The 14,570-nt window shown below is 38.0% G+C and overlaps 1 protein-coding gene across 4 annotated transcripts in view; it reads left to right on the top strand.

The window, feature by feature from the left end:
* CCDC175 (coiled-coil domain containing 175) overlaps positions 1–14,570 on the top strand; it is a 67,515-nt gene that overhangs the window by 18,736 nt on the left and 34,209 nt on the right. For all 4 annotated transcript variants that reach the window (XR_007128549.1, XM_047736097.1, XM_047736098.1 and 1 more), the window contains 6 exons: positions 2,388–2,469; positions 7,555–7,691; positions 9,728–9,838; positions 12,112–12,183; positions 13,130–13,265; positions 13,878–14,009. Coding sequence is in view for 3 of the 4 variants with exons in the window: in XM_047736097.1 (XP_047592053.1) it covers positions 2,388–2,469; positions 7,555–7,691; positions 9,728–9,838; positions 12,112–12,183; positions 13,130–13,265; positions 13,878–14,009 (670 nt within the window). In the remaining variant the exon portion in view is untranslated. The remainder of the gene's footprint in view (positions 1–2,387; positions 2,470–7,554; positions 7,692–9,727; positions 9,839–12,111; positions 12,184–13,129; positions 13,266–13,877; positions 14,010–14,570) is intronic.

Here is a 14,570-nt window from a genome sequence, read left to right as displayed (position 1 = left end):
GTCTATAATATTCTTTTAAGAGCAAATTATACAAGAAACTAAAATAATTTGCACAAATTCGTCTTCGTATTTATCTATAAGCTTTAATTTTTCCTCCATGAAATCTTTAATTTGCAAACTTGTTACATATTTTGAGGTCCAAATATTGAAGGAAAAACAAAAGTCACTCAGCTGTCTGTATGGGGACAGTTAAGAGTAACCCAAGTTAACCACAAGTCCACAGGAGGCATCAATAGTCTAAACGTTGTTCATTATTATTGATGTCCAACATGATGTGTTGGCAGCATAAAGGCAAATCCAGTGCCTACCTTTCTAAATGGGTATGGTCTTTCTTTGCCATTCAGCTGGTTTTCAGCACTTAGGAAGTAGTGGGTTGGAAGCTAAATCTTGTCTATAAGTGACACGTCATCTGTGACCCAAAGTACATACTTGCCTTTGCAGTGCAGGAGGCTATGAAAAATATAGACGCTCTCTTAAAAGTGTTGAAATTATTTCAGATGTCATGATTGCCAGTGACTTCCATCCTGCCACTCTGTAATGGTCTAGACTCTTCCTTAAAGTTCTTAAATTCTTAATGGAATTTGGCACACCAAAGGTTTTGGTAGAAACCTTCTTCTTCTTCTTCTTTTTTTTTTTTTTAAGATGTTATTTATTTACTTGAGAGACAGCAAGAGAGTACAGTGGGAGAGGGAGAAGCAGATTTCCTGCTGATCAGGGAGCCCAATTTGGGGCTCGATCCCAGGACCCCAGGATCATAACCTGAGCCGAAGGCAGAGGCTTAACTGACTGAGCCACCCACACCCCCCACACTTCCACCTCCTTGAAATATTTCCTTCTTGTGGCCTCCCAAACATTTTGTCACTCACTACACTGCTCCTTCTTAGGACCCTTTATTGGTTCTAATTCTTCTTTCTGGCTCTGAATTTTGGAGTTCTTGGCCCTTCTCTATTCTCACCCTCCATACATCCAGTCTTATGGCTTTATATACCCTCTGTATCCCAGTAACTCCCAAATTTATATACCCAGCACTGAGGAGCAAATGCATAGACTCTACAGCTTATTTGACCTCTCCAGTTGGAGGATATCTGTTAGATATCACAAACATAACATGTCCTAAACAGAACTCTTAATTTCCCACCTCACTGAAACAGCTCTTCCCTCAGTCTTCCATCCATTTACCTAGTTACTCCAGGGAAAACCTAGGAATCATCCACCATTCCTGTTTTCCTCACTACCTAACCCTTAACCCAACTAACCAGCTAACCTAACCCAACTCAGATGCCAGCCAAATCCCAAGGTGTGTTGTTGCCTTTATCTTCAGAATATATCCTGAATCCAACTGTTTCTTACTGCCTCCACCACTACAATGTTAGTCTGAGCTACGATTTTCCCTTGTGGACCATTGCTGTAGCCTTCTGCATCATCTGTCTTCCTGTACTGTTGTCTTTCTCCACTAAAGTAGCCAGAGTCATCTTTACAAGATGGAAATCAGTTCATGTCTCTCCTCTGCTTAAAAAAAAAAAATCCTCCCCCAGTTTTCTCTGAACTTGTACTTTGTCCTCAAGCCCCTACATGATCTAGTCTCTATCTACCTCTCTAGCCTTCTCATAATCCTCTCCTCGTCAAATACGCAAAACTTGTTCCTGCCTCAGAATATTATCACTGGCTGTACCTTCTATGTGAAAAACTCTCTTCATATCTTCACCTATCTGGCCCCTTCTCATCATTCAGGTCCTTCACAAGTCATCTCAAGAGGCCCTCCCTGACCACCTATCTGAAAGCATTCTGATTCTTAGGATTTCTCTGTCCTTCACTCTAGTTTGTATTCTTTAAAGCACTTAACACTATCTGAAATTTATAATTATTATTGCTTTGTAACTTGCTTATATTCTCAGTACTTCACTAGAGTGTAATTTCCATGAGGGTAACAACTTTGAACTAATATCTCTAATACTTATAACACCTGCAGGGTACAAGTGTCTGATAATTGTTTTTTAATAAAGACAGAATGTATTACTTCATCAAAAGTAAATTTTTGGGGCGCCTGGGTGGTTCAGTGGATTAAAGCCTCTGCCTTCGGCTCAGGTCATGATCCCAGAGTTCTGGAATCAAGCCCCGCATCGGGCTCTCTGCTCGGCAGGGAGCCTGCTTCCTCCTCTCTCTCTCTCTGCCTGCCTCTCTGCCTACTTGTGATCTCTATCTGTCAAATAAAATAATAAAAAAATCTTAAAAAAAAAAAGTAAATTTTTTTGCTTATTTTAATGAACATATAAATAAATATGTTGTATAGGAAGATGGGGGCTGTAAGTTTCTGGTATCATAAATAATTGTGGCTTTGATGGAAAATATGCCCTAATATGAATCTGTTTGGCTTCCTTTGATCATAGACAATTTTTTGTGAATACAAAAGAAAAACTGGAAGATTCATCTGGTTTTGAAAAAGAGGAATTCTTGCAGAAGATAAAGCACGTAAGAAGATGGAAATTAGGACTTTTAGGTTGTAATTCTTTTTTTTTTTTTAAATGATATCGAGGTATGTACCCTCTATCCCTACACTTTGAAGAGTTTTGATCAGGAAAGGATGCTGTAGTCTGACAAATGATTTTTCAGCATCTATTGAGAGTATCATATGGTTCTTGTTCTTTCTTTTATTAATGTATTATATCACATTCATTGATTTGCAGATGTTGAACCAACCTTGCAGCCCTGGAATAAATCCTACTTGGTCGTGGTGAATAATCCTTTTAATGTACTGTTGGATCCTATTGGCTAGTATTTTGGTGAGAATTTTCACATCTGTGTTCATCAAGGATATTGGTCTATAATTCTCTTTTTTGATGGGATCCTTCTCTGGTTTTGGGATCAAGGTAATGCTGGTCTCATAAAATGAGTTTGAAAGTTTTCCTTCCATTTCTATTTTTTGGAACAGTTTCAGGAGAATAGGAATTAATTCTTCTTTTAATGTTTGGTAGAATTCCCCTGGGAAGCTGTCTGGCCCTGGACTTTTGTTTCTTGGGAGATTTTTGATGACTGCTTCAATCTCCTTACTGGTTATGTATCTGTTCAGGTTTTCTATTTCTTCCTGGTTCAGTTGTGGTAGTTTATATGTCTCTAGGAATGCATCCATTTCTTCCAGATTGTCAAATTTGCTGGCATACAGTTCTTAATGTTCTTATAATTGTTTGTATTTCTTTGGTGTTGGTTGTAATCTCTCCTCTTTCATTCATGATTTTATTTATTTGGGTCCTTTCTCTTTTCTTTTTGATAAGTCTGGCCAGGGGTTTATCAATCTTATTAATTCTTTCAAAGAACCAGCTCCTAGTTTCATTGATTTGTTCTATTTTTTTGTTTTGCTTTGTTTCTATTTCATTGATTTCTGCTCTGATCTTTATTATTTCTCTTCTCCTGCTGGGTTTAGGCTTTTTTTTGTTGTTCTTTCTCCAGCTCCTTTAGGTGTAGGGTTAGGTTGTGTATTTGAGACCTTTCTTGTTTCTTGAGAAAGGTTTGTATCACTATATATTTTCCTCTCAGGACTGCCTTTGCTCTGTCCTACAGATTTTGAACCACTGTGTTTTCATTATCATTTGTTTCCATGGATTTTTTCAATTCTTCTTTAATTTCCTGGTTGACCCATTCATTCTTTAGAAGGATGCTCTTTAGTCTCCATGTTAGTCTCCATGTATTTGAGTTCTTTCCAGCTTTCCTCTTGTGATTGAGTTCTGGAGAATGTTCCATGAATGTTCCAGGTAGGAAGATGGAAATTAGGACTTTTAGGTTGTAATTCATTTTTGTTTAATATTTTAAACATATTTGAAAAATGTGTAATTTTCCCAAAGTAAATTTTTCATGAATTAATAATAGTCATGGTCATTGACAGTAATTGATTTAAAGATTTCTATCCCCTCCCAAAACTACTTTATCCCAAAGTATTTTAAATATATGAAAGAGCAAATGTTATCTGTGTGAAAAGGAATTATTTGGTAACTTGTCATGTGGTTGTGGTTATTTTACATTAGAAATATCCAGACCAATGGATATTTTCGTGTGAATTATTAAAAAAAAAAAAAAGAACCTCCTTACTGTTGTGTGGTACCTGCAAAGTCTAGGAACTTATACTACACTTAATAATGTCATGAATTGTTTGAGTCAGATTTAGCCCCTGAGAGAAATCTCTGGACACTTTGAATCTTAGGTTAAAAGAAATATCCTAAGTACATAATCATGGGTGTAAACCAAATTTTATCCACAAGGTATTCAGTAGAGCATTCATTATAATAGTTGAAAAATTAGGGGGAAGATAGTTAAAGTCCAACAAAAGGGTCTTGGCTAAATAAGTAACATCTCATAATATGTTTTTACATGACAAATAGAACATAAAACATTGTAGGCAGGTCTCTTCCAGAATGATTTGAGCTAATTAAATTCTTTCCACTTTTAGTTATGAGTTAATAGCATTAGGGATGGCTTTTCTCCAGGTTAGACCTACTCTGATTCTTTTAGTTGTGAAGATGCTGAAAGACAGAAACTAGACAAAGTTGGTTGGTTGGTTGGTTGGTTGGTTGGTTGGTTGGTTTTTAAAGTTGTCTTTCATTCTCTGGGCAAAGGATTTCTTTTTCCTTTCTATTTATTTCCTATTGGAGGAGATACAAGGCAGGTTTCAGATAATAGCTCCATAGTTTGTAGCCCCCCCTGCTGTTTGGAAAACCTAGGATCCCTGCGCTGGCATGGCTTACTTGCTCATAGGGGCAAATGCAGAGGGGTTTCCCCTTAATCCATAGCCCTCAGCCAAACTCCATGAGTACAAGTTAGTAACTGCTTCAAAGGAATCGGGGCTCCGACCCATTCGTTATTTCCACTGGACTCTTGGTGGCAGACAATCTTAATTCTCATGAGGTGTAATAGGCAAGCTCAGTGATAACCTGAAATTCTATGCTAACTTTATTTTAATTTTTTTATTATAAGATATCACACAGATACAGAACAGTATATACACTGTAAATGTACAGTCTTTATGTACAGATCTATCTTTTGATGGATGTAATTTATTAGTTATAATGAAGTCCAGTTTATCAACCTACTCCTTTTTGTTTTTTAAGTCCTTTGTCATGAAGAAATTCTTCTTCCATGATCTTTTAGGAGCTTTATTGTTTGACCTTTCACATTTAGGACTGACTACAAGACATCTGGAGTCTGTGTGTGTGCATGTGTACACTGTGAGAGGATGGTCAAGATTCGTGTTTTTCCATAAAGTTGTCCAGTTAATTAGCACCATTTAATGAAAAGTCCGTCTTTGCCTGTTACTATATTGTAATGGCATGTTTGTCATAAATCATACATAGATCACAAATACATCATAAATATGTATGTAGATCTGTAGACTCTCTATTATGTTCCTTTGGACTTGTCTCTCCTCACATTAAAACCAGACTTTCTTAATTAGCAGCTTTAACATACGCCTTTATGGTTACTAGTATAAATCCAACTTTGTTTTTCAAGATTGCATCTACTCTTGGCCCTTTGAATTTCTATCAGTCTATCAAGTTCTGCCAGAGGATCTGTTTACATTTTGACTGGAGTTGCATTATATCTATAGATCAGGTTGGGTAATATTTGTTAATATTTTAAACCAATATTAATGTAATGAGACATAATGTTACATTTTTACAATATCAAGTCTTCTGATCCATGAACTTAGTGTGCCTCATTTACCTGAGGTCTTCTTTGTTTCCTTTGACATAGTTTGGTTTCACTAGGATATGTCCACGTATTCTTTTTTTATTTCTCCTGTGTGGGATTCATTGGGCTTCTTACAGTCATGAATTGCTGTATTTTATAAGTTCTGCAAAATTCTTAGTCATTATCTGTTCACATATTTCATTCTCTTTCCACTTCTTCTGAGACTCTGATTATATGTATGTATGTGCATTGTGTGTGTACAGTTATTTGCACTAATATATATTTTCTCTATGTATTTTACCCTCTCTCCTGTATTTTCTGCCTTTTGTCTCCCCCTGCTGTATTCTGGACAGAATGGCCTTATTTCGGCTCTTAATTTTGGCTATTGCATTTTTTAATTGGTAATTTTCAAATCTGCTTTGTCATTCTTCACAATGTCTAATTCCTTGCTGTAACTTTCAGGTATTTCTAATATTTCTTTGATTATAGTAAGCACAGTACTTCTATAGTTCAGTGTCTAATTCCATTCACTAGTGGATGTTTTTCTAGATTTGGTTTCTGCGGTCTGTTGTTTCTGCCAATCTTTGTTCATGCTGTTTTACTTCCTTCTGTTCCTGGTGGAAAACTATACACCAGACATTGTATTTGAATAAAAGAAATGTAGAAACAATCTGCAGTTTAGGATGATTGTATCTTCCTCAGAAACAGACTTCCAACATTCCCATCAGATGGCTGGGGCATGACCCATCTCCAGCCACTTTTTTTTTTTTTTTAAGATTTTATTTATTTATTTGACAGAGAGAGATCACAAGCAGGCAGAGAGGCAGGCAGAGAGAGAGGAGGAAGCAGGCTCCCTGCTGAGCAGAGAGCCTGATGCGGGGCTCGATCCCAGGACCCTGAGATCATGACCTGAGCCAAAGGCAGCGGCTTAACCCACTGATCCACCCAGGTGCCCCCATCTCCAGCCACTTTAATGCAACTTGACATTCCCTGGTGAACAAAATCAGGCTGGACCATGGCTTACCAGCTTCCAACTTCCCCTTCTCCAGGATGTGAAGCTTTTGGGGATCCCAGAATGAAGTGGTGGAAGGTTTCTCAGACTCAACACCTGGGGGAGCCGTAAGTGTTGATTTTTGCCTCTCTTGTCAAGTAAGAAAATGAAATTCCCCCAAGTGTCTTCTTCCATGTCAGTAAATGTCCTCAGAGTGAAAGGAGTTTTCAGTGCTGGGTTGACTACTCTGGATTCTCAGTTTCTTGTAGTATTCCTCTTATCTTGTTTGTTCTCCAGCACTTCTAAGATTTTTTTTCATGCAGTTATTTTAGCAGTCCTCAGCCAGAAGGTTATGTTGAACTACTCAGCCCATGACTCGTACTAAACCTGACTTTCTTACCTCATTTGAAGTAATTCAATAGAAACATCTTAAGTACAAAGTTAAGTACAAAGTTCACTAATGAGCACTATTTTTGTCCTTGAATAGAAGTATTTAATAAGAGGCAGCCATAGTATCTCATCCAAGAGGTTTTGAGCCAGAGCTAGTGTTGATGTTATATTTTCTTTTCCCAAGTGTAGGATGTACAGATCCTGCCGGATGATCTCAGTTTATTAATCCTGGTTCTTATTTCAATATGAATTATTATTCCATGGTTTTTCCATCTGTGTTTACTACCTTTCTACATTTTTGTCATAATTTATAGGCAAGTCCCCAAGGTGTGTAATTGCATATTGGATATAGAATTACATCACTCAATAAATTTATGGCATACTTACTGTGTGCGAGGTAATATGCCCAGTGCTGTGGAGTCACCCACATGGCTGACGCCCCTCCAAGGAAATGTGAAGCACATCCTCTACTTCAATTACTTTTTTTTTTTTTCTAGATCGCTGAGCAACTACACAAAAATCGTTTACAGAACAAGGATCTACGGGAGAAATTTCAGACTCTTATCAGACAATATAAGATTATCTTAAACGAGGAGGATAAACTTTTTATGCAGAAACAGAAAATTTACGAAGAGTATGTTTCTATCCGTGATCCGTAAATGAATCAGCTTGCCATAGTTATGGGGTGCCCTGCCTGGCCACAGGATGGTGATTCTCCACTTCAGCTTCTCCTAGTTTTCAAATCTGTTGACAACCATGAAATATTATTTACCCCAAATACATAAGCACACTCCTAATCTGCCTCTCTATGCACTGTGTAATGCTTTCCACCTATGGGTCAGATCAGATCCATAAACACCATGTGCATTATATTTACTTCTAAATCAGCTCCAAAAAAAAAAAAAAAAAATCCTGCTGATCCTATGAGACTGTCTAGAGAAATTGTGAGATCCACCTTCATCAGAAACTGGCTCTGTACCTCTATTCCCTATCTCAGAGAAGGCTTTGGTCACTGAGACTGGGAAATTATTCAAGGAAATATCCTACTACCTGTTGAACTCCATTCAAGCACCAAGGCTAGTCAATGCCACCTCCCCGATGTTTCTCAGATATACCCCATTTTCTTCTCCAACTCCATTCTCTGGTTTGTTCCTCCAAAGCTCTCCCCACTTTCAGCTTTACCCCCTTCACTTGTTGCCCTCCCTTCCACCAGAATGATCCTTCTGAAACCTATATCCCCTTAAACATAGCTTAGTAGATAGTGGGCATTCACCAATAGTTTCTTAATGAATACAGAACAACATCTTGCAAGCATGAATTCTTTAAGTAATAATCCATCACCACAGGTGATGTAAGATTACTGGGGAGCGTAATTACAGTGTCCAGGCACGCTGACGTGAAACTGTGGGGTATTGGAGCTGCAGACAGTTTTGCGATCATTCTATCTCATCCAATTTAAATTGCATACTGAGAATCTGTTGTTAGGAGTTCTTTAGGCAAAAATTTCCCCCAGAACAATACTGTTATCAGTTTTAATCATAAAATGTGCTGATGAGAAACAATTGTAACACTAAAACATTTACTGTCATTCCTGGTTTTTGTCTTCAACTGGGGCTGCCCTAACTGAACCCCACACTCTGGGTGGTTTCAACAACAGAAATTGATTTCTCAATTCCAGAGGCTGGGTGTCCAAGATCAGGGTGCCTGCAAGGTCAGGTTCTGATAAGAGCCCTTTTTCCTGGCTTGCACATGGCTGTTTCTCACTGCGTTTTTACATAGTAGAGAGAGGATGAGGACAAGCTCTCTGGCGTCTCTTCTTATGAGGGCCTCCACCCCATCATGACCTCTTCTAATCAGGCAACCTAATCTCTTCGCAAAAGCCCCATCTTCAAATACCATCATCCTGGGTATTAGGGCTTCACCATATGAATCTGTGGGGGACACAGTTCCGTCCATAGCAGTTTTGAAGATGAGACACAGAAACAGTGTCTCTTTCTGTTTCTGTGTAACACTTTCTGTTACAGGAATGTCCCTATCAATGTCTAGAAACAACTGACACTGAACAAAACTGTATGCTTCCCATTATTCTTTCTGCAAATGGGAGACAAAATATAACCACTTTGTATAGAATGCCTCGTGAGTGCCATGCCACACACTGGCTTGAGCTCTTTTCATCGCATTTAATCTTGACATGTGGTGAGCATTTGTGGGCCCTATTTTATGAATGGGGAAACTGAGGCTCATCCACAGGCAGAGTTTTTTCCTGAGGTCACACTGCTAGAAAGAGCTACACCCAAAATTTAAAGTTGTTATGACTGGTTCCTTCACTCTTCACAAAAGAACATGGTAGAATTGATAAATGCATTATTACAAGGGACATCCCCACTCAGAGGGATGGAGTCTATAGTATCCTTCTTGTGGTTTATTAATTAATAATTAATTAATGCTCTTCCCATGGCTTGGGGATTTTTAGAAGTTTAGATTTAGCCACGACTAACAAAAAGATTGTTTCTATTTTTACTCATTTGTTCAATTAATAGTTTATGAGCTGAACTTCCCAGCCTACTTTCTTACATTCTTATTTGTGATTCTGTATCCTCTCTTGCTGAGGAGTGAAAATGATTATTTCACCCTTCCACATATGATAACTCTGTTTTCTTTTCATGGTAGGAATCAGAAACAATTGGCGTTCATTTCTCAGAAAGAAAACTTCCTATCACAAAGAAAAGTAGACATCAAAAATATGGAAGAAGGACTTGTCACACTCCATGATCTTCATCGGTAGGCCTTTGAAACTTTTTGTCTTCGTCTTCTCTGCATTTATTTTTTAACATACGGTAACAACAGAGCTGACAACCTCTGATATCTTATAGAAAAGGAGGCTTATAAATCACTGTCTCTGTTTTACGGTCTAGAAGTGTCATTATCATCGAACCTATCATTGAAAGGTTAGGCAGGTCCTAAGTTCCATAAAAGCTACATGTACATACAAGGACATGAGAAATGGACCCATTAACACTCCAGTAACAAGAACGTGCCTAAACATTGTCACAACACAGACCCCCCTATGGTATTCATTTCTGCCATTCTAATCCCTTTAATTTTTCTGGTTGAAAAAGTAATGCTTGCACCTGATTTTAAAATTCAAATATAGAAATGTTTAGCTTAGAGGAGTAAAAGTTACCCTAATCTCCATACCCTTCCCCCAAGATCTCACTGTTAACAGTTTGCTATATATGCTTTCCATATAGGAGTATGTTTGTACATCTAAAAATGGGATTGTCCTTTTCTGTAACTAGAATTTTTCCACTTACATTTGGGTAACTTACACAATATTATGCTTTGGTTGTAGCCCAATAAAAAAGTGGAAAAAATATATCTGTGAGAAATGATGAATATGGTAAATGATAACATTTGGAGAACTTGGTGAAAGGTATGGGGGGAATGTTTGTATTAATTTTTACACTTTTCTGATTTTAAAACTATCAGAAGAATACAAAATTCTGTATATGGGGCCTCATTCCTCATTCTTTCTTCAACTATATAATAATTCTTTTACAGATTATGTTGTTTTATTTAACCAGTGCCCTACTGATGGACTTTGTTTTTGTGTTTTCTGTGTGTGTATTCAAAGCACTATTCAAAGTTCACATCACATAAAGATATACTTTAACATGTATATCTCTGTCCACCTGTACAACTATTTCTTTATAATAAAGTCCTTTAAAGTTGAATTACTGGATCAAAGGGGTTATATATTTTTTCATTTTCATTTTCATTTTTATAATTTGGAGCAACTAGCTTATAGTACTAAGATAGTGATGATTGAATTTGACCTGTACCAACAGAAATCTAGAACATGCAGGATGTGTGGATTGCTTGTCCTTATGCTGTTAAACAACATACTTAAACATCTGTTTCTCATGTTGGTTTCAGAAGGGAAACTATGAACTCTTCACTGTGAGAGAGCAGGAAAACAGAATTAGTTTGAGTAGGGCTCCTATTTTCCACATGATTAATAGAGATTCCATAACTGGTTGTTATGCCATCATTGCTGTGGGCACCAGGAAACTCAGAGCCAAATTTGCAACCCAATATCGGTTTCCACTTAGGACTTTGTGTATTACGATTGTGTTATTTTAAACTAGTTCAACTTCTCGGTGAATTAAATCAAATATATAAATAAATAAAATCACTGAGGTTGGGGCACATTGTGAAGAAACTTGCAGTTCTGGGGAGGATAATAGATTTATTGAGGTAGGAAATCAAGAGCCCAGACTATGATTCAAATGGAGAAAAAGGCCAGAACACGGTTGTTTCTAGTTTCACAGCATATTACCTATTCTGTTTCAGTGATGAACATTTCTATTTTTCAAAAGACAAAGTCATATTTTATTTTTCTGTGTCTGAAGCACTTAATAGGAAAAAAGGGAATAAAAATAACCAAGTCTTCTAAAATCTGTGTTAGACTCTTCATGTTTCTATCCATCCCAGATTGACATTCAATTGTTACTTACCCCTAGTACAAAAATCAATATAGGCTTTCTCAATTATACGTTGCATCAAATCAGGACTCAGTCTAGAATCCAAAGTTTCTCACCAGTTTGTTGACCTTCACCTGTCCCATGTCACCATTATTACTTCCCTCGATGTCCTCTGTCTGCAGCAAGTCCGTGTTGGTCAGAAGAGTCTTGACTTGCTTCTCCTTTTCCGTGTCTTTGCAAAAGATGATGTCCTTTCCATCGTGGGATTCCACCTCCATTCTGCGAATCTGTCTTCCTCCCTCTGTTAAATATTAAACTCCAATAAGCTTTCCTCAGTTGTCTCCCCAGAATCTTTTCTTCCCTCCCTTGGGTATCCACCACAATACTTGCACTTGTATGAAATCATAATTTTCTCTGAGTCTACCACTACCTTTAGTTGTTGCACTATGTTTGGTTTGTCTCCCAATTAGATGGTAATCTTCTTGTGCACAAGAATGATACATCAAGTCTTTTGTAAATTCTGCTGGCTTCCACAAATGCAAAACCCAACGTATGTTTTCTTATTTTTAGAGCAACAAAGTCAGTTTATCGGAAACAAATAGAAATCCTGAGTGATAACCTGGAAAGAGAAAATCAGAGATGGTAAAAAAAAAAATTTTTCATTTGTGTTATGAGTAGTATATGTTTATCTTAATGAATAGTGCCCCAGCGTAGGGAGGAAGTCAGAGTACTTGTTGCTGGCTGGAGTCCAAGGAAATTAGTTTCCTAAATTAAATTTTGGGTTCTCTCAGGTCTAGATGTGTTTGTTATTTTGATGTTGGGACACTGAACAGAACTAGAGTTTCCCATTTCAATCAAGTGAACTCACCAAAGAGTGAAATTGTCAAGACTGGTGCAGTACCTCTTGCTCACCAGGCTTCAGTGTGGACCAGTAGAGGAGGTGACAGAGGAGCGCAGATAAATGTACGGGCTCTGAAGATGGGCTGCTTTGGCTGCTCTGTCTCCTACTAGCTCTGTGCCCAAGGCCACATTATTTAGCAGTCTCTCTTCTCCCATTCCTACAAAGTGGCCAATGATGGTAGCATTCACCCTGTGAGGTCACCATGAATGATAGATGATCTGTATCAAGTATTGAGATGACTCCCTGGCACCTAGGAAGTATTTGCAAAAACTTAACTGTATTTTATTGTTGTTGTCATTGCTATTAATATCATGTACAAGACTTCAGTTGCACATTTTTCACCCTCCTCCAGTGTAGCTTTTTTATGTGGCCATGGAGGGAAAAGTTTGGAGAACCCAGAAGTTTGAAATCCTTTATTAGCACTCTGGGTAATTTAGGGAATTTCACTACTATTCCTGCCTGGGTCTCTTCTCTTAGCCATCTGCCCCTGAACCTTTCCCATTCCTATCCTTTACCTAAAGGAGGGGAGCTGCCACATGTGCTCTGTCTACTGTCCTATTAGACGTATAATCATATTAAGATTGAATTCTTTCATCTAATTCTTTCATTCTAAGCTTTGAATTCTTTCATCTTTTCAGTAAACCATTATGTCAATTTAATGATGATTCTTTGTGTTCAAATTTCTAGTGTTATAACTCAGTGGAGAGTAGCTTGTTTGAGAAAAAAACACGCCCGTTGGGGAAAGAAGATAAAAATTGAAATAGGAGAAATTTTAGATAAAACTCAGAGTTTGGAGCTCAGACGCGCTGAATTATTGCAAGAGGTAAAGGAAGTCCAAGAACTTAATGGGATTACTCCATGTTAGTACAGCCTTAGAATTACTACCTCGTTATCAGTGATTCTCCTTCAACACCTAATTCAACCTTACCTTGTTAAAAGATGTTTTCCTTTCTGGCAATGCTTAGAGTGCATTGTTTAACTTTAAGGAGTTTATCTATTTGTTGTATATTAAGTGTAGGAATTTGGCAAACAAAGTAGCACTTCTTTCTAGAAGATGCTTTTGAAACAGGCCACCAGAAACTTATTTGATGTTAACTTTTAAGGAAGCTCTCTCTAAAAAAAAAAAAAAAAAAAAAAAAAAATACTAAACCTCACTTTAGCTCTAGTATTGGCCCTCTGCCCGCCGTCCGGCCCCCACCACTCCCATTCCCCATTTCCTCCTGTAGCTTATAGATATTATCTGGTGAATAAATTAACCTCTGCAGGGAAAATGAAGTGTTCCTCTCAGTGGTTACTGTGAAATAATATAAGCTAACCCGGAGCCACGTCTCATGCAAAGAGATATTCACTCTTGGCTGTTTGAAAATGTGAGGCTGACGGCTACAAAGGCAAATGGCAAATCTTCAGGTTTGGGTTTTTTTTTTCCCCTTGGTAGACCACTGTACGAGAAAAAGAGATCACTGAATTTTTGGCAGAGATTGAAAAAGTTACATTAGAATTAAAACAAGCGGAGGAGAAATTTATTGTCAAAGAAAAAAAGTTAGTTCAAGAGTTGAGCAAGTATGAGGTAAGTTTTGTTTTACATTTAAGAATGATTTTAGATGGCTCTGGGGGGAGGGGTATATTTCATGCTATTCTAATCAGGTCGACATAAAATCTTCCAGTGTGAGCAAGGCTACAATTTCAGTATGATCCTTTTTTTTTTTTTTCCAGAAAAAAAGAGCAAAAAAGCATTTTTTTCTTTTTTCAGTTAGAACAGAAAATTAGACACTTCAAGTTGGGTAGAAGTACTGGCAAAGTCCATGGGGGCAGGTGAAGGACAGCAAGGAGCCACGGCGATCCGGCCTGGGCTGGCTAGGGAAAGCAGCAGAGGGGTAGGGAGGCCAGTCAGGCCAAAGGCAGAAATCCTCATTAAAGAGGGGGCATCCCACTGAGTTGGGGCTGCTAGGAGCCAATCTGGGGTGAGCATGGATGCTGAGCAAGGTAGAGAAAAAAAGCAGAGTGTACCCAGGGGGCCCAGAGATGGCAGGTCTCTGGAAAGACAATGGAAGACACAGCTTTTCAAGGTGATGGCGTTACCTTGAAAGGTGAGGGGGTGTTTCTGAGAGACCTACCTTGGTACACTGGA

The sequence above is a fragment of the Lutra lutra genome, chromosome 7 (genome assembly GCF_902655055.1).
Source record: "Lutra lutra chromosome 7, mLutLut1.2, whole genome shotgun sequence".
In the NCBI taxonomy this organism is placed as follows: domain Eukaryota; kingdom Metazoa; phylum Chordata; class Mammalia; order Carnivora; family Mustelidae; genus Lutra; species Lutra lutra.
Note: the sequence above shows the minus strand (reverse complement) of the source record. Positions and strands in the feature narration are given on the sequence as shown.